The following is a 20,466-nucleotide window of genomic DNA, read 5'->3' as shown; positions in this document are numbered from 1 at the left end:
CACAGTATCCATTGGATAGTGGAATGAAGCTTATCTGCACATCATTCTTCAGACTTTCATATATGTATCATTTTCCCCTCCCACCAGGATTACTGCTGAGGCTCTGTGCTTGCACAACAACGCCACCATTCCCTGTGATGATCTTCTCCCTGTTTATTTTATACTCACTGAGAGACAGAGAAAGATAGAAGAGAGAGGCAGACAGAAGGAGAGGTGCCCGTAGCATTGCTCCACAGCTTAGGAAGCTTCCTTCCTGAAGGTGGGGAACAGGGGCTTGAACCCAGGTCTTCACTCACATGCGTGCCTCAACCAGATGCACCAATACTCAACCCAGAGTTTTCCACACTTTCAAATATCCTGGAATGACCAGCTACTGGTTTTCTTTTCTCTTTTCTTTTCTTTTCTCTTTTCTTTTCTTTTCTTTTCTTTTCTTTTCTTTTCTTTTCTTTTCTTTTCTTTTCTTTTCTTTCCTTTCCTTTTCTTTTCTTTTCTTTTCTTTTCTTTTCTTTTCTTTTCTTTTCTTTTCTTTTCTTTTCTCCTTTTGCCTCCAGGGTTATCACTGGGGCTCAGTACCTGCACCATGAATCCCCTGCTCCTGTGGCCATCTTTTTTTCCATTGTCATTGTTGGCTAGGACAGAGAGAAATGGAGAGAGGAGGGGAAGACAGAGAAGGGAGATAAAAGATAGACACCTGCAGACCTGCTTCACCACCTGTGAAGCGACTCCCCTGCAGATGGGGAGCTGAGGGCTCGAACCAACATCTTTGCACCGATCCTTGCGCTTTGCGCTGTGTGCACTTAACCTGCTGCGCTACCTCCTGACCCCCCAGCTACTAGTTTTCTAACCAACACAGTTTTAATGAAGATAAATGATCATGATACTTTAACAGGGGAGGGGCCCAGGCCAGTGGGTTCCAGGTCTCACGTCATCATCACAAAGTGCACTCAACAGTCAACACTTTTAAAATAAAACAGAGAGAGAGAATACATACTACAAGAGGGAAGGTCACACAGTTCCATGCGTACGTTTTTATTCTGCGTGAAGCACCAGGGCCCTTCCATCTGCCCTCCAGGGTTCCGGCAGTAGGCGTGCCCCCCTCCCAGCTCAGGGAATTCCGTGCTGCTCAGGTGGTGGCTGTGCGGGTGCTGCAGGGCCCATGGTTGGCACTGATGGCCCGACTTGGTGGTGCTTGCTGTCCCTCTGTAATCTGTGCCTGAGCCGTTGTAGCACTGATGGTCTGAGAGAGACAGATGGGAGGTTTGAGGGGGGGGAAGAGTTAGGAGGCTTCAAAATCAAGAAGCATGGGCCTCTATCTCACCTGAGGTTGATGGCAGTGGAAACTGGTGCTCAGGACCTTGCCGAAGTGAGACCCTCCCCCTCCCCTTCTTCAATTATTCCAGAAACGAATAACAAAACCATTCTGTCTTCACAGACCTAAGCTGAGATTTCCAGAAGGACCAAAGGGTTTACATAACTTCCAAGATAAGCAGCATTCGTTTCTACTTAATAAAATTCCAAGTCTCCAAATGAAACTCAGGGCACATCCGGGACATATGTGGAGGGGTTGGGGGATGGCAGAAGTCACACTGGGACCCTGAAATCACCTTTGGAACCCTTAGGCAAGACTACAATTCCAGAAGGAGGACTTCAAACCCAATTTAAAGTTTATCTGTCCCCAAAGAAGGTGGCAGGTGTGAACATCCAAGCATGCCCCACAGCCTGGGTGGCCTCTTGGCTACCCAGTAAGGAGGTTAGGCTACTCTAGGTATAAGCAGAGCCATGGGCAGCCGCTCACCACCCGTGACACACACCCCCTACAGAAAGAGAACCTAGAGCTCTTTCTGAGCAGGATTTGGAGGTGGTAGGATGGCAGGCACTGGCTGAAAAAGGGACTCATCACACAGAACACTTAAAAAACACCTTTTTAAACACTAACTCATTTCATCGGTATTCCAACTCCTTGGCTTAGCAGTAGCACAGTCATATGTCACAAATGGAACATTCCAGTCAATCTGCAGAGAGGATGGTGGAGCAGCAGGCTAAATGCCACATCATCAGCATGTGTATTGTCTTGTTGTAACTGGCTGTGCCAGCTAGGACTGCAATTACATTCAATGAAGTTTGCACAGTAAAGAAATCAGAACCTTCCCAGTTTGAGTCCCCGGCTCCCCACCTGCAGGGGAGTCGCTTTACAAGAGTGAAGCAGGCCTGCAGATGTCTGTCTTTCTCTCTTCCTCTCTGCCTTCCCCTCCTCTCTCCATTTCTTTGTGTCCTATCTAACAATGACAACATCAATAATAACTACAACAACAATAAAAAACAAGGGCAACAAAAGGGAATATATATATATATGGAAGCAGAACCTATCATGCTGCTCTTAAGTGGTGCAGGATCTGTAGAAAGAAATGGGTAATCAGTTTGCCTGATATCACATGGAGTGAATACTACAGTCATTGTTCAAGAACCCTATGTGGACCCACTCTGCAGCACTCTCTGAAACCCCAGCCTAGCCAAAAACGTAAATGTGAAGGAATCCCAGAGCCTTGGAGGGTGGCAGCCTCCTCCCTGGTACGGTCACTGCCCTGATCTAGCCAATGATGAGGGCTGATGGCTTTAATGGGAGATGTTGACACAACTGCCTGGCCTATGATTCTCACTACAATAGTCAGGGTTCTGGATGCAGGATTCACAAAACTATAGGTACTAAGGCCAGCTGCTGGAAGGAAGCTGGAGAATTGTTTTATTTTATTCTTTTAACAAGTTGGTACACTCTGTATGAGCTCAGAAAAAAAGTGATTCCTCTCTACCCCACTAGGAAAAGATAGAAACAGGCTGGGGGTATGGATCAACCTGCCAATGCCCAGGTCTAACAGAGAAGCAATTATAGAAACCAGAACTCCCACCTTCTGCACCCCATAATAATCCTGGGTCCATACTCCCAGTGGGGGAGAAGTGACAGGAGGAAGAGAATAAGAAGGCTCTGGGGAACTGGGCAGTAGCTCAGCGGTTAAGCGCACGTGGTGCAAAGCCAAGGACCGGTGGAAGGATCCCAGTTCCAGTCCCCGGCTCCCCACCTGCAGGGGAGTTGATTCACAATCAGTGAAGCAGGTATGCAGGTGTCTGTCTTTCTCTCCCCCTCTCTGTCTTCCCCTCCTTTCTCCATTTCTCTCTGTCCTATCCAACAACAACAACAACAACATCAATAACAACAATATCTACAACAAGGGCAACAAAAGGGAATAAATAAATATTTTTTTTAAAAAAGAGTGCTCTGAACTCCAGCTCCATCAGGCCCCAGAGAGAGGGGAGGAGAAAGGGGAGGGACACCTGGAGGTAGTACTAGGGTTATGTGTGGCTTAGAGGGGAAGAGAGGACGGGACCTGAAAGAAAAGGGGGGCAACTGTGTGCAAATGTCGACAGATAGTTGTAGAGATGATAGTTATGTCTGCAACCTTAGCAGAACTGCTGTGGCTTGCAATGGAGGGGCTGGGGATTCAGGTTTCTGGTGATGGGAATGATATGGAATTTATACCCCTGTTGACATGTAATTTTGTCAATCAATACTGAATCACTAACAAAAAATTTTAAAATAGTAAAAAAAAAAAAAAAGTGCTTTCCTGACACCCAACACTTCGACCGACCCAGTATTCCTATACAGGCAGGTGAACTCCTATATTGGCATCTACCATGATGACCGGCAGTCATCACTGTAATGGCTGTGCCATTACAAAGCAGGCGCAGGGGGACAGGTGGTGGTGCACCCGGTTGAGCACACACACTATAGTACGCAAGGACCTGGGTTCAAGCCCCTGGTCCTCACCTGCAGGGGGAAAAGCTTCACAAGTGGTAAAGCAGGGCTGCTGATGTCTCTCTGTCTCTCTCCTCTATCTTCTCCTCCCCTCTCCATTTTTCTCTGTCTCTATGCAATAAGGAATAAATAAATTAAAAACAAAGCAAACAAAAAAAAAACACCTTTTAAAGCAGGTGTGGAAACAGACCTTATTCTTTCAAGGCTCCAAAGAGCCTTCTCAACGCACAGCAACAGGGCACCGGGATCACTCACGGGGCTGCCAATGACATGGCCCTTCTATGCCCGGCACCTCCACCGCCCCGTCCCTCAAACCCCAACCGCAGCCCCGCAGGGACTCACAGCGACCCAGTCTCTCAGCCGGGATGCCGATGCGCATACAGTTGGCGGCGTCGGGGCTCTCAGGCATGGGCAGCGCCTCGCACTTGGGCAGCTGCAGGCTCATGAGGATGAGCGGGTTGGAGCGCGCGATGGTATACTCCTGGCGGCACAGGTCGCTCTCCAGCACCTCGCACTCATCCCGGCACAGCTCGCGGGGTTTGGGCACCCGGGACCGTGCGTCGCACAGCGGGAACACGAAGTGGCAGAAGGACGGGATGGCGAATTGCGAGCACTGGTCTGACAGGTGCGTGGAGGTGCCAATCATCGTGAAAGCAGCTATTAGAGAGACAGCCAGCCACGGTGAGTGGTGGGCCCCACCCACCACGCATGCCCCTTTTGTACTCTTGTTTTTGAGTTCACAGGTCACCAGAATAGCCTGACCCCCTTCTCCGACCTCATCCCCTATCCCAAGCATCCTTCTTATCTTCTACTCCCACTTCTCCACCCAGTTGGATGACTCTGACCCCCAACTCACCCCGCTCCCAATTTCACGTGTATCTTTGGTCCCCATCTCTGTGCCAAGCCCCCAATTCTAGAGACACCCAAACCAACCTGGTAATGCAGAATTCCGACTTCTACTCCCTAATTCTACCATCCCATGGTCTCCTTTTGCACCAGACACTTTTCCAATAGATTTGCACCAGGCACAGCCCTATGCTCTAGGGCTTCATTTACCGCCATCAAAAAGCAGAATAAGAAAAAAAAAAAAAAAAGAAAGAAAGAAAGAAAAGAAAAGTAGACCCAAGCTGTTATCCCATGAAATACTTCTTCCAGGCTAGGAGGATTGTGATTTCAGATCTAGAGTCACTTCCTAAGGACCCACTGTGAACCGGGACTCCTGCAGTGCACGGGAGAAGATAGAATAATGGTCTGGGTGACTTTCGTGTGGCCCATAAGAGAAGGGGGAGAGAAGTAGATTTCATCCAGGGGAGAGTTTTGTGATAAAGGGAAACAGAGAAACAAGTCCAGGAGGAAGCATCTGAAGAAGCCACAGTTGGCTGGTTTGCTTTTTAGGGGCTAGATAGCACAAGATGGAGCATTCTGGGAATGAGTCCCAAGAGTTAAAGAAACTGGCTTCTCAGTGAGAAGAGTAGTGGGAGCTGCAGACAAAAGGATGTACACACAGATCACTCCTGCAGGGTCTCGACGAAGCCTGCCACTCAGCCCTGTGAGCACTGCAAAGTCTACAAACAGAAATCTGATCACGATCAATTTGCCTAATATCCCACGGAGGTTATGTCCTCTGACAGGGAGATAACTTTGGAGACGCTGGATTTTAGTCTCTATACTATGACCTCAGCACCACCCTAATTTGTAGTATGGCCAGCAGGTGGCACTGCTGACACCCATTAAAGCCAGGCCGCAGTAGTGCAGGTGCTGAATTAGATTGCCCAGGGCTCCCTTGTGTCTATGTAAGAGACTATATAAGAATTGTTAGACTTTTCTGGGCCTGCTTCATTATCTACCAAATGATTTGTTGAGATTGCACACTGAGTCACTGGGAGATAAGGCAGAGCCTATAAAATACAGCATATTAAGGAGAAAGGTCGGAGAGGATCTCTAACAGGCTGTGTTCACACCGAGGTCTCCTCAGTGTGCTAATTCCCGTTTTGCCTTGGTGCTCTTGCACTGTTGACCAACACGAGCACAGAGCACAGAGGATAAGTGGTTACTGTACAGCATTTCTTGGGAGAATCAGGTCTGAAACTGGTTCAATGCTATTAAGACAGTGTTTGCATCTAGCAGCAGGGCTGTCAATGATGTTGGCCTTTAACTCCCAGAGAGGGATGAACCGTCAAATAAAAATCAAATCCTGAGTTTTTCTAGGAGGGTAATCAACCCATGAGATGGCATGCCTGACCATTTTTAGGGCTTCTTTGTTCCCTCCAAGTGTATCACTCGAAGGTTTATTTCTGAAAGTTTGGTCCTAGAATCAAGGATTCTAGAAGCAATTTCAACTGCTTCTAAAAAAGGAAAATATATATATATATATATGTCTTCCTATAGCAAGACTTGTAAAACAGGTGACTCACTGCCTGAAGTGTCAAGTGACAGAGCCCACAAGTGATGACAGTCTGTAGTCAACAGGTATCTGGGATACATGCTTTAAGCTTCATGACAAATGCCAGTGGCCCCTACCTGTGATTCGGTTCTCAATCTCCCCTTGCATCTGAAGGGAGTCCACATATATGGTCCGGTTCCCAATAAAGCGAGCACAGGCAATGCCCCGGTAAGGCTGGCAGAATCCGTCCTCATGGTAGTCATCTCTGGGGAAAAACACAGGCTGTAAGAGTGCTGTCAAATACCTCTAATAATTTTTTCTTTTTAACTCTGGCAGCATATCATCCACCAATTGTCTTACCTAATATTAACTCAAATTAATTTAGGTTGTCCCCCCCCCCCCCATTGGCTAGGACAGAGAAATTGAGAGGGAGGGGAAGATAGAGAGGGAGACACCTGTAGACAACTGTAGACCTGCTTCACCACCTGTGAAGTGACCCCACCCCCAGCCCTGCAAGTAGGGATCCTGGCTCAAACCAAGGTCCTTGCACTTTGTACTCTGTGCACTTAACCCGGTGTGCCACCAGCAGGCTCCCACCCAAATTAATTTAAAGCTTATGTCCATACGATGGGAATAACCTTGTCCCTTGGTAGATGAATGAATTAAGAAATTGTGGCATCTATGCCATGTAATATTATTAGTCATAAAGAGATAACAACCTGCCATTTATAACAATCTAGATGGACCTTGAGGTTGATTATTCTCAAGAGAAGCCAACAATGAACCTGAAGGACATTATGTTAAGTAAAGTTAAGACAAAGAAAGACAAATACTACATGAGCTCTCATATGTGGGACCAAACCACACAAGCACACAGATACAAAGAACAGATTAGTGTTTTCCAGAGGTAGGGGTGGGGAAAGCTAGAAGAAATGGGTAAAAGACAGTAAAAGGTTTAAAAATAAGGAATTAAAATATGCTAAATCTACACATCTGTTTAAAAAAGACTTGCATGGGAGTCAAGCAGTAGCGCAGCAAGTTAAGCGCAGGTGGCACAAAGCTCAAGGACCAGCAGAAGGATCCCAGTTCCAGCCCCCGGCTCTCCACCTGCAGGGGAGTCGCTTCACAGGCGGTGAAGCAGGTCTGCAGGTGTCTATCTTTCTCTCCTCCTCTCTGTCTTCCCCTCCTCTCTCCATTTCTCTCTGCCCCATCCAACAACAACGACATCAATATCAACAACAATAATAATTACAACAATAAACCAACAAGGGCAGCAAAAGGGAATAAATAAAAATAAAGACTTGAACACTAACACTGACAGCAGTTTCACTTATAATTGTTTATGCAAAGTCTCCTTCAATAAGTGAATATAAATAAACCTCAAGACATCCAGACAACAGAATATTATTTATTGGAAAATCAAACATGTTATAAGAAGACAGGAAGGATGTATATTACTGAGTGCAATAAGCTAAATTTAAACATAGTGCTTTCTGTGATTTCAATAACTTAATATTCTGAAGAGGTGAAAGTATGGAAAAACTAAAAAAGATCACTGGTTTCCAGGGGTTGGAGTGACATAAACAGATAAAGCACAGAGACTGCTCAAGGTGGTTAAAGTATTCTGGATGATAATACCATGATGGATAACTGACATTGTAAATATCCTCTAACTCAAAGAATATTGGTTAAGTGCACAGGCTACAGTGCACAAGGACTCAGGTTTGAGCCCCCAGTCCCCACTTGCATGGGGAAAGTTTCACAAGTGGTGAAGCAGGGTTGCAGGCGTCTCTCAATCTCTCTCCCTTCCCTCTTGATTTCTGGCTGTCTCTAATAAATAAAGATAATAATTTTTTTTTAAAAAAAATTCAAAGAATTTGCAAGACCAAGAGTGAACTCCAATGCATAATATAGTCTACAGTTAACCTATGTTTTATTATATTTATTTATTTGTTGATTTGGAGACAGCCAGAAATTGAGAAGAAGGGGAAGACAGAGAAAGAGACAGAGAGACACCTGCAGCTCTGCTTCACCTCTCACAAAGCTTTCCACTTGGTGGGGGGGAGGGGGGTGCTTGAGCCTGGATCCTTGTGCCTTGTACGCTCAACCAGGTGCACCACCACCCGGCCCTGTTTTAGTTAATAATCTACATCAATACTGGTTCATCAATTATAACCATGAACCACGTTAGCGTAGGATGTTACTACTTGGGGAAATAACATGTAGACTGAGGAAGGTGAACATGGTACATGGCAATGCTGTACTTGGTGCTCAACTTTTTCTGAGAGTCTAAAATTGTTATATAAATATGAACTTAAAATCTTTTTTTGTTTTTTGCCACCAGGGTTATCACTGGGACTCAGTGCCTGCACTATGAATCCACTGCTTCTGGAGACTATTTTTCCCCTTTGTTGCCTTTGCTGTTTATCTGTTATTACTGTTGTTCTTATTGCTGTTGTTATTGTTGGATAGGACAGAGAGAAATCTCGAAAGGAGGTGAAGACAGAGAGGGGGAGAGAAAGATAGACACCTGCAGACCTGCTTCACCACCTGTGAAGCGACTTCCCTGCAGGTGGGGAGCTGGGGGCTAGAACCAGGATCCCCATGGGGATCCCTGTGCTTCACACCATGTGCTCCACTGCCCAACCCCCTGAACTTAAGAAAATCTTTAAGGGGGATGGAAACAGGAAACATTTAACGGAATGTGGATATGGATCATAAAGTCTGCATGTGGGTATATAAGTGTTCACATAAACAGTCATCCTTCTGTCAGAAGTCTTCATGACTTCTGCCCCCTGAGAATAGAGAATAGAAAATATATACAGTGTAGTTTGAGTATATCTGTAGTAATCATGCACATTTTTTAAGCATTATTGCCCTCAAAATACAGCATCTTAATAACTAAATTTTATTCAAACTTAGATGTGCACTCGATCAAGGACTATCAGTGAGAAGCAATCAGGATAAACACAAAAGGAACTATGACCATTCAAAACAGTGAACTTTTTGAGGAACCTGGATAAATAGCAAAGGGGCGACATGGCACATAATAGCTGGACCACTCCCTTCTGAGGAATAGTGCAAAACAGGAGATGAGGGAATAACAGTTTCAATGCACTAACAGAGAAAGTGAACTCGAAAAATGAGCTCAGAAGTTCATACTCAACTGCAACACCTTTCAAAGGAGTTGTTCTATAAAGCACAAAGGGACAAGCATGAGTAGACCTGCTATCATAACCACAAATATAGGACCAAGAACTGAAAAGAATCTGAGAATCAAACAGAAAATTCTCTAGCAGAGTGGTGCAGTGGAAGTGTGCTGGGCCCATAACCCAGAAAAATCTACAGTTATAGTTGGATGTGTGACTGCTGTTTTCTCAGCAATTAAAGAACCAGAAAAGGCAGTGAGTAAAGAAGCAACAGTGGGGGACTCAGGCGGTGGCGCAGCGGGTTAAGCGCAGGTGGGGCAAAGAGCAAGGACCAGTATAAGGATCCCAGTTCGAGTCCCTGGCTCCCCACCTGCAGGGGAGTTGCTACACATGTGGTGAAGCAGGTCTGCAGGTGTCTGTCTTTCTCTCCCCCTTTCTGTCTTCCCCTCGTCTCTCCATTTCTCTCTGTCATATCCAACAACAATGACAAAAATAACCACAACAATGTTAAACAACAAGGGCAACAAAAGGGAAAACAAATAAAATTAAATTAAAATAAAAAAAAAAAGAAACAACAGTGGAAGACCAGCAAAATAGCTCACTTGGATAATAAGGCTTTTGCCATTCACATGACCATGGTTTGAGCCTGGCCTTCATCACACTGAGGGATGTTTCAGTACTGTAGTCTTTATATATATCTTTCTAGAATAAAAAATAAATCAGCCTGGAGCAGCGAAGCCCCAAGGATGAGAGAGAGGGTGGGCAGGAATATGCTGGAAAATGTAAAGACTTCTTCACCTGAAGAACATTTCTGCTTGTAGAATACACCCAATAAGACAGCAAGAACATTCTTTCAATGAAGGTGGCATGTCCACCCAGACAAAGCATATATTACCACAAGATAACTAATAAATTGAAAATAATTAAATCCTTAGATATCTGAGCATATATAATTAAACTAGAAGATGATCATATAGATACCCCATCCTAACTTGGAAATTAAATAACACATTTATAAGTAATGTTTTTTTAATTAAAAAAGCAAAATCAAATGATATTTAAAATACAACACAAAATAACAAAACACTTGTGGAATACAACTTACAAAACATCTGTGTGAGCAGTGAAAGTAGAAATTGAGATTTATAACTTTAGGTGGTTAAACTAGATAAGGTTTTATCCCTAAAGAAAACTAGAAACGGGATATCCAATTAAGCATGAAGTAATTAGAATAAGATACTAATAACAAAATAGAAATCAATGAAACAGAAAACAAGCTATAGAAAAATCAATAGGGGCCGGGTGGTGGCGCACCTCGTTGAGCGCACATGTTGCAGTGCACAAGGACCTGGGTTCAAGCCCCCGGTCCCCACCAGCAGATGGAAAGCTTTGCAAGTGGTGAAGCAGGGCTGCAGGTGTCTCTCTGTCTCTCTCCCTCTCTATCTGCCCTACCCTCTCGATTTCTGACTGTCTCTATCCAATAAATAAAGATAATAAAAAAAAAAGTTAAAAAAAAAAGAAAAATCAATAAAGCTGGGGCTGGGTGGTAGTGCACCGGGTTAAGTGCACTTAGAGCAAAGTACAAGGACCAGCATAAGGATCCAGGTTCAAGCCCCCAGTTCCCCACCTGCAGGGGGGTCGCTTCTCAAGCGGTGAAGCAGGTCAACAGGTGTCTATCTTTCTTCCCCTTTCTGTCTACCCCTCCTCTCTATATATAAATAAAAAGAAAACAAAAGAAAACTCAATAAAGCTAAAAGTTCTTAAAATATATTTTAAATTGCCAAGATCTAGAAAAATCAATTAAATAAAAGAGAGAATATGCATTACCAATACAAGAGAGTTATATTTTCCAGAAAAGAGAAGCTATTATAACAAGTGATCATAGAGAAATAAAATTAAGTTGCTTTCTCTCCTTCAATTTGATTAGACCGGTGGTTTGTTCTAGCTCAGTAGCTTGTTAAAAGTATGGCAGAATGTTTTCTCTTATAGTCATTTTTAATTACCCGTTAGTTAACAGTTTCAGACCTAGTTAATAGCGCTATTTTCCTCTAATAAGGGTAAAGTCTAGACTAGACTTCTGACAAGTTCCAGAAAACAGCAGTAGAAGGAGTTAAGGTAGAAGACGGTGAGCCTGTTTAGACCTGCCAAGTGTGAGGTGTCTCTGAGTCACTTCCAGGAGAACCTGATTATGTGCTTGGATTTGGTTTGGTAGCTGGAGACAGGGAGAAAAGTCAGACTTAGAAATGAGCGTCCTGAGCACAAGCATGAGGAATGGCTGAAGTCTTGGCATGTACCTGCAGTTTGCTAAGAAAATTAAGAGGGTTGAAGACATGGCCACAAGGAAAGTGATTTCCCAAGACCAGTAATTAACATAACTTTTAATTGTCCAAAAGAATTACCTGCATTCCTTTAAGTCGTTATTGTAGAAGCATGCTACATGCACACACACACTTGTGGTCTTTGAGATTATCTCACCCTACCACTCAGGCTTCATGGACACCTCCAATGTCTCACCTCAGTACATACACCCATCTTATCAGTGTGCCACCCACCCTGAAACCCTACCCTGCCCTGCCACCACTCTGTCTCAGAATGCAGAGCAAATGTGTGGACCTGAAATCATAAAAATAAAATGACTTTACTTAAAAGAGCAGGGGAAGAAAAAAGAAACCCCTAATAAATATGAAATACATAGCCCCACATTAATCCCCTGGCATTACCAGCTACTACCTGAGTAAACTATTATAATAACCCCTGCCTTTGAACCTGCCTCTGTGAAAACACAGCTTTGTCTTAAAAGTTTGTTCTCCATACACACAATCTCCTCCCTTCCCTCTTAAAATGGATGGAAGTAAAAGTTCTAATGGCAATAAACTCCTTAGTCTCTGAGGATTTTCACCACCACCCTCCACAAAACACACATGCCGCTGACATGCACAGTGCTGCCGGAATCCACATGTGCAGACGTGTAAGGGCTGCACCTAGAGCCTGATGAACTGGGAGCGAGGGAGTCATCCAAACTTATTCAAGTAGTTCACATTCATGGACAGGATGCCCCTATATTGATCCCTCCCCCACACACACACACACAACGGCCAATCACGGTTATGTTACACTCACTGTGCCTACCTCCAAGTGCAAGTATAGGATCCTCCATGGGACCAATAAGGAAAGAGCTTACAAACTGATAAACTAGTGACATATACTGAAGACTGTGGATGATTCTGTTTAAGTTCACTGACTTTGTAACTCTTCTGTCTTCATGTTGACTAATTTCCAAAAAATATTCCAACATGGGTGGAGATTGGTCCACCGAATGATTATAATGGCCAAAGGGCTCATGCTTTAGGCCACAAAGCACCCAGGTCAGTGCAACAGTATATTGAAACAAAATGTCACCTGGATTGTGGATTTCAGTCTAGAGCTGCAGGTTACTCAATAACAGGCACTTAAACATTTAACAATATTAGTGTTTTGAAGAAGAGCAAACACAATCACCACTGTGCCCGAAGAAGTCAATGTGAAAACAGAAATTCCATACAATTCTAACAAAACTACAAACCAACAAGATCTATATGGAAGAATACAAAGCGTGTATCAAGACCACTTAATAATGGTATAATAGGGGCCAAACATTGGCACACCTGGATAAGCACACACATTACAGTGTGCAAGGACCTGGGTTCAAATCCCTGGACTCCACCTGCAGGAGGAAAGTTTCACAAATGGTGAAGCAGGGCTGCAGGTGTCTCTGTCTCTTTCTTTTTCTATCTACCTCTATCCTCACAATTTCTGTCTCTATCCAATAATAAGTAAATTAAGAGATTTTTAAAAACACTTTTAAATAATAAGTAAATTAAGAGATTTTAAAAAACACTTTTTTAAATTAAGAGATTTTTTTTTTTCCTCCTCCAGGGTTATTGCTGGGCTCGGTGCCTGCACCATGAATCCACCGCTCCTGGAGGCCATTTTCCCCCCCTTTTGTTGCCCTTGTTGTAGCTTTGTTGTGGCTATTATTATTGCCCTTGTTGACGCAATTAGTTGTTGGATAGGACAGAGAGAAATGGAGAGAGGAGGGGAAGACAGAGAAGGGGAGAGAAAGATAGACACCTGCAGACCTGCTTCACCGCCTGTGAAGCGACTCCCCTGCAGGTGGGGAGCCGGGGGCTCGAACCGGGATCCTTATGCCGGTCCCTGCGCTTTGCGCCACATGCGCTTAACCCACTGCGCCACCGCATTGTTTTTCCTCTTTCTTTTTCTATCTCGCTCCTCACAATTTCTCTGTCTCTATCCAATAATAAGCTAATTAAGAGATTTTTAAAAGCACTTTTAAAATGGTATAATAATAAGGTGGATGTTTTGGTAAACTCTGGATGCTGTCACAAATACTACAGACTGTGACATAAATGACAGGTGCCTGTTTTTTAGTTTTGGAAGTTGAGAAGTTCAGTGAAAAACAGCTTGCCCATTAAATTCCTACTTTGCAGACAGATAAATTTTTTTTAAGTTTTTTAAAAATCTTTTTATTTATTCTTATCTTTATTTATTGGATAGAGAAAGCCAGAAATCAAGAGGGAGGGGGGTGATAGAGAGGGAGAGAGACAGAGAGACAGCTCCAGCCCTGCTTCACAACTCGTAAAGCTTTGCCCCTGCAGGTGGGGACCAGGGGCTTGAACCCGAGTGCTTACACATTGTAATACATGCGCTGAACCAGGTGCACCACCACCTGGCCCTGACAGATACCTTCTTTTTTAAATTTTTATTTAATTTTTTATTTATAAAAAGGAAACACTGACTAAACCACAGGATAAGAGGGGTACAACTTCACACAATTCCCAACACCAGAACTCTGTATCCCATCCCCACCCCTGATAGCTCTCCTATTCATTAACCCTCTGGGAGAATGGACCCAAGGTCATTGTGGGATGCAGAAGGTGGAAGGTCTGGCTTCTGTAATTGCTTCCCCGCTGAACATGGGTGTTGACAGGTTGAGCCATACTCCCAGCCTTTCTTTCTCTTTCCCTAGTGGGGAAGGGCTCTGGGGAAGCAGGGCTCCAGGACACATTGGTGGGTTTGTCTGTCCAGGGAAGTCTAGTCGGCATAATGCTAGCATCTGGAGCCTGGTGGCTGAAAAGAGTTAACATACAAAGCCAAACAAATTGTTGATCAAACATGGACCTAAAGGCTGGAATATTACAGATGAAGAGTTGGGGGCCCACCATTTTGTAGATAGCTAGTAGGCATATTTTAGTTATACTCCAAAGGGCCTGTGGCTATACTAGTGGTTTTTTGTTTTGTCTTTTTTTTCCCTGAGCCTAAAATCTGATATGCAGGTGGATCCTAATTATTGTCTGGGGAGGTGATGTCATGGCTGGAAAAAGGACCAGAAAGCTGAATCAGGGAAGAGAGTAGCTCCGAAATACAGGAAAGGTGTATAAATATTGTTGACTGTAAACCCCATTGATCTGATGTGATCTGGGACCCATATTCAGCTTAGGAGCCTATGTGACCTCTGCATTCCTATAGATCTGAGCTCATATTCTGTGGTCATAAGTAGGAACGTTCCAAGCTGCCCCAGTATCAGGACCCATCTTCCTCAGTTGTAGCATAGAGTATATTGTCCATCCTCCCTTTGGAGGATGGAACATTCTCTACCATTGTTGATCCAAGTTGAGGGCAAGGTCCTATGGGGGCCCACAAAGGGGTCTATTCTGTTGTTCCTGATAGAGATGACCAGTAACAATGGAGAGAGGGATTTATTCAAGGTCTAGGTCCATAATGTTTGTTTGGGAATCTCAGGATTCCCTGACTAGGGCCCCAGCTGATGGGGTGCCCTGATAGTGACTAAAGAGTCATCATTAAAGTATGCCAGTCTCTTGCCCTTATTCAACTTTTACAGTCCTTGCTTTGATAAGGTTAGCTTTGGAGTGAGTGAGAGAACTGTAATAGGAAGTAGGTGAGGAGGGTATCTAAGTCTAAGTAGACACTATTTCATTATGAATTTGATACTGACTCAATACAGACTTGTGTATTTTTGCTTTCAGGTATATATTTTGCCCTAATTTATGGATACATGTGAACATATGCTCTGTCTCATCTAATTCCATTCCATCTGGAATGGAATTAGAGAATTCTATGAAAGGAAAGGTCTCACCTGAGTAAGGGGGTGAAGGGTTGACATTCCATGTCTGACGTCTCTGGACACAGTCTGAAGTGAAGCAGGTTGAGTTGCATTGATTAGGTTAGGATCCGCGTACGCAATATCATTTGGTATGAATTGAGAGAATCATGCAGGAAAGTGAGCCCCACCCTAGAGGCTCCAGGACTGGGGGAAATACAGGCTCTAAAGAGGAAGTGGGAGGTTCCTGCTGTCTTAGGATTTAAAAAGACAATAGATAGTTATTGCTATAATCACATTATTAGCCAATTGAGTTAACTTTGAAAAATCCCTTTGTTAGGATTTGCTGTATCATAAACAACATCACCATAAATTATGTCTTTTGACATTATTTGTATATAGCTGTGTCACCATATAAAAGACTCAGCCTATGCATTTTTTTCTAATTTTTTTAATTATCTTTATTTATTTATTTAATAGAGACAGCCAGAAATCAAGAGGGAAGGGGGAAACAGAGAGGGAGAAAGACAGAGAGACACCTGCAATCCTGCTTCACCACATATGAAGCTTTCCCCCTGCAGGTAGGGAGCAGGGGCTTGAACCTGGGACCTCGCACACTATAACATGTACGCTCAACCAGGTGCACCACCTATGTATTAAAAAGACTCAGTCTGTGATTTAAAAAGTTTAAGACATTCAATCTATTTTCCCCTCATATATTAATTAGTGATTTATATGACTACAAATTGATAGGAGTGTACATAAACACCATTCCCATCACCAAAAGACTGTGTGTCCCATCCCCCCTTCCCCCCTCTGCTGGTAAAGCTGAACATCTACCAACACCCTCAACCCAGGGTTTTTACTTCGGTGCCCTACTCCAAATTCAGTCAAATCCTGATTTGAGTTTCACTTTGTTATTCTTTCTCAACTTCTGTTTAAGAGTGGGATTATCCCATACTTATCTTTACCTTTCTGACTTAGCTCACTTAACATAATTCTTTCTAGCTCCATCCAAGATGGGTCAGAGAAGGTGGGTTCATTGTTCTTAATAGCTGCGTAGTATTCCATTGTGTATATATACCATGGCTTTCTCAGCCATTCATCTGTTCTTGGGCACCTGGATTGCTTCCAGGTTTTAGCTATTACGAACATAGGTGTACACATTTCTTTTTGGTTGGGTATTATGGAGTCCTTGGGGTACATCCCTAGGAGAGGGATTACTGGGTAATATGGAAGGTCCATGTCTAGACTTGTGAGAGTTCTCCAGACTCCTCTCCACAGAGGCTGGACCAATTTACATTCCCACCAGCAGTGCAGAAACGTTCTTCTGTCCCACATTTGTTGCTGCTGTCCTTTTTGATGTGTGCCATTCTCACAAGGGTGAGATGGTATCTCAATGTTGTCTTTATTTGCATTTCTCTGACAATGAGTGACCTGCAGCAAGTTTTCATGTGTTTGCTAGCCTTTTGAATCTCTTCTGTAGTGAATGTTCTGTTCATATACTCTGCCCATTTTTGGATGGGTTCATTTGCTTTTTTGGTGCTAAGTTTTATTCTGTTCCACTGGTCTGTGTGTCTATTTTTGTTCCATTATCAGGCTGTTTTGATGATGATGGCCTTGTAATATAGTTTGAGACCTGGCAGAGTGATGCCTCCATTTCTGTTTCTTTTCCTTAAGATGGTTTTGGCAATTCTACGTGTTTTCTAGTTCCAGATAAATGATTGTAGTTTCTGTTCTATTCTCTTAAGGAAGCTTGGTGGAAATTTGATGGATATCGCATTAAATTTGTATATGCCCCTGGGGAGAATATTCATTTTGAAGATATTTATTCTTCCAATCCATGAGCATGGGATGTCTTTCCATTTCTTGGTATCACTTTGTATATTTTGGTGATTAGTCTCTTGTCTGATGTATGGCATTTGAAGGTCTTCTCCCATTCTGTGAAGGGTCTCTTTGTGTGATAGTTTCTTTGGCTGTGCAGAAGCTTTTCAATTTGATGTAGTCCCATTGGTTTGTTTCTGCTTTAGTCTTCCTTGCAATTGGGTTTGTTTCATCAAAGATGTCCTTTAGGTTTAGGTGGGAAAGTGTTCCACCAATGTTTTCCTCTAAGTATTTGATAGTTTCTGGTCTAACATTCATGTCCTTGATCCATTTGGAGTTGATTTTTTGATTTGTTTCTGGTGAGAAAAGGTGGATCAGTTTCATTCTTCTGCATGTTTCAACCCAGTTTTCCCAGCACCATTTATTGAAGAGAACCTCCTTCCTCCATTTAATACTTTGGGCCCCCTTATCAAAGATTAGATGTCCAAAGGTGTGGGGGGTTATTTCTGGGCTATCAGTTCTGTTCCACTGGTCTGTGTGTCTATTTTTGTTCCAGTATCAGGCTGTTTTGATGATGATGGCCTTGTAATATAGTCTGAGACCTGGCAGAGTGATGCCTCCATTTCTGTTTCTTTTCCTTAAGATGGTTTTGGCAATTCTACGTGTTTTCTAGTTCCAGATAAATGATTGTAGTTTCTGTTCTATTCTCTTAAGGAAGCTTGGTGGAAATTTGATGGATATCGCATTAAATTTGTATATGCCCCTGGGGAGAATATTCATTTTGAAGATATTTATTCTTCCAATCCATGAGCATGGGATGTCTTTCCATTTCTTGGTATCACTTTCTATTTCCTTGAATAGTGACTCATAGTTTTCAGTATACAAGTCTTTCACTTCTTTGGTCAGCTTTATTCATAGGTATTTTACTGAGTTTGCTGCAACAGTGAATGGGAGTGATTTCTGGATGTCTTCTGCTTCAAATTTGGTGTTTGCATAAAGAAATGCCACTGACTTTTTTACACTGATTTTGTAGCCTGAAACCTTGCTATATTGCCTAGTAACTTCCAGTAGTTTTCTGCTGGATTCTTTAGGTTTTTCTATGTATACTATCTTATCATCTGCAAATAGTGAGAGCTTGACTTCTATCCTTCCAATCTGTATTCCTTTGATTTCTTTCTCTTTCCTGACTGCTATGGCAAGAACTTCCAATACTATGTTGAAGAGTAATGGTGATAATGGAAAGCCCTGTCTAGTCCCCGATCTGAGGGGGGATGCATTCAGCTTCTGTCCACTGAGTATGATGTTGGTTGTAGGTTTGTTATATATGAAATCCACTATCTTGAGGAATTTCCCATCTATTCCCATATTTTGTAGTGCTTTGAGCATGAATGGGTGTTGGATTTTGTCAAAGGCTTTCTCTGCATCTATTGAGATAATCATGTGGTGTTTGGTTTTGCTTTTATTGATATGGTGAATGACATTGATTGACTTACGTATGTTGAACCAGCCTTGTATTCTTGGGATAAATCTCACTTGGTCGTGATGAACAATCTTTTTGATATACTGCTGTATCTGGTTGGCCAGGATCTTGTTTAATATTTTGGCATCTATGTTCATCAGAGATATTGGTCTGTAGTTTTCCTTTTTTGTTGTGTTCCTATCTGCTTTTGGTATCAGGGTGATGTTGGCTTCACAGAAGGTGGAAGGGAGTGTTCCTGTTTCTTCAATCTTGTGGAAAAGCTTTAAAAGTATAGGTATTAATTGTTTCCTGAAGGTTTTGTAGAATTCACTTGTGAAGCCATCTGGTCCAGGACTTTAGTTGTTGGGAAGATTCTTAATAAATATTTCAATTTATTTGCCTGTGATTAGTGCATGTAGGTTTTATAGCTCTTCTTGGTTCAGTTTTGGAAGGGCATATTGTTTCTAGGAATTCTTCTATTTCTTCCAGATTCTCTAGCTTGGTGGCATATAGTTCTTCATAGAAGTTTTGCATGATTTTCTGGTTTTCTGTGGTGTCAGTTCTGATATCTCCTCTATCATTTACAATTCTATTTATTTGAGCGTTCTCCCCCCTCCCCCCATTTTTTAGTGAGTCTGGCTAGGGGTATGTCAATCTTGTTTAATTTTTCAAAAAAAACAACATTTGGCTTCATTGATATTTTTGTATGGTTCTCTTATTTTCGATGTTTATTTCTGCTCTAATTTTAGTGATTTCTGTCCTTCTGGTTATTTTAGGGTTCCTTTGTTTCTCTTCCTCTAAGTCCTTAAAGGCATGCAGTAAGGTCGTTTATTTGAGCTTTTTCTTGTTCTCTAATATGTGACTGTATGGCTATGAGTTTCCCTCTCAGTACTGCTTTAACAGTGTCCCAAATATTTTGATAGTCTGTGTCTTCATTTTCATTTGTTTCCAGGAACATTTTAATTTCTTGCTTGAGTGTCTCTCTGACCCAGCGGCTCTTAAGCAGTATGTTGTTTAGTTTCCAAATTCTGTGATTTTTAGAAATTTTCTGCTTGTTGTTAAATGTTAGCTTTACACCACTGTGGTCCGAGAAGATACTTCCAAAACTAAGAGGAAGCAGATAACATGAACAGGCCAATCACAGCTAGAAATTGAAACAGTTATCAAAAATCTTCCCAAAAATAAAAGTCCAGGACCAGATGGATTTAAAAATGAATTATACAAAACCTTCAAAGAAGAACTAATACCTCTACTTTTAAAAGTCTTCGAGAAGATTGAAGACACTGGAATACTCCCTTCCAGTTTCTATGAAACCAGCATCACTCTCATACCAAAAGTAGACAGGGAAACAACCAAAAAAGAAAACTACAGACCAATATCTCTAATGAACATAGATGCTAAGATATTGAACAAAATTCTAGCCAACCGGATATATACAGCAGTATATTAAAAAGATTGTTCATTATAACCAAGTGGGGTTTATCCCAGGCATGCAAGGATGGTTTAATATATGCAAAACAATCAACATGATCCACCACATCAACAAAAGCAAGACCAAAAACCACATGGTCATATCAATAGATGCAGACAAAGCCTTTGACAAATACAACATCCCTTTATGATCAAAACACTACAAAAAATGAGAATAGACAGAAAATTCCTGAAGATAATGGAGTCTATATATAGCAAACCTACAGCCAACATCATACTCAATGGTGAAAAACT

General features: G+C 42.6%; 1 protein-coding gene across 2 annotated transcripts in view; it reads right to left on the bottom strand.

Moving 5' to 3' along the window:
- Window positions 1-20,466, bottom strand: part of ROR2 (receptor tyrosine kinase like orphan receptor 2) — a 231,687-nt gene that overhangs the window by 7,445 nt on the left and 203,776 nt on the right. The window contains exons 5-7 of one of the 2 annotated variants that reach the window (XR_009552137.1): window positions 6,329-6,456; window positions 4,151-4,465; window positions 1,026-1,237 (exon numbers count right to left, since the gene is read on the bottom strand). Coding sequence is in view for 1 of the 2 variants with exons in the window: in XM_060200508.1 (XP_060056491.1) it covers window positions 992-1,237; window positions 4,151-4,465; window positions 6,329-6,456 (689 nt within the window). In the remaining variant the exon portion in view is untranslated. Of the gene's footprint in view, window positions 1-991; window positions 1,238-4,150; window positions 4,466-6,328; window positions 6,457-20,466 lie in introns of both variants that reach the window. The other variant, XM_060200508.1, reaches the window with a different exon arrangement.

The sequence above is a fragment of the Erinaceus europaeus genome, chromosome 10 (genome assembly GCF_950295315.1).
Source record: "Erinaceus europaeus chromosome 10, mEriEur2.1, whole genome shotgun sequence".
Classification (NCBI taxonomy): domain Eukaryota; kingdom Metazoa; phylum Chordata; class Mammalia; order Eulipotyphla; family Erinaceidae; genus Erinaceus; species Erinaceus europaeus.
Note: the sequence above shows the minus strand (reverse complement) of the source record. Positions and strands in the feature narration are given on the sequence as shown.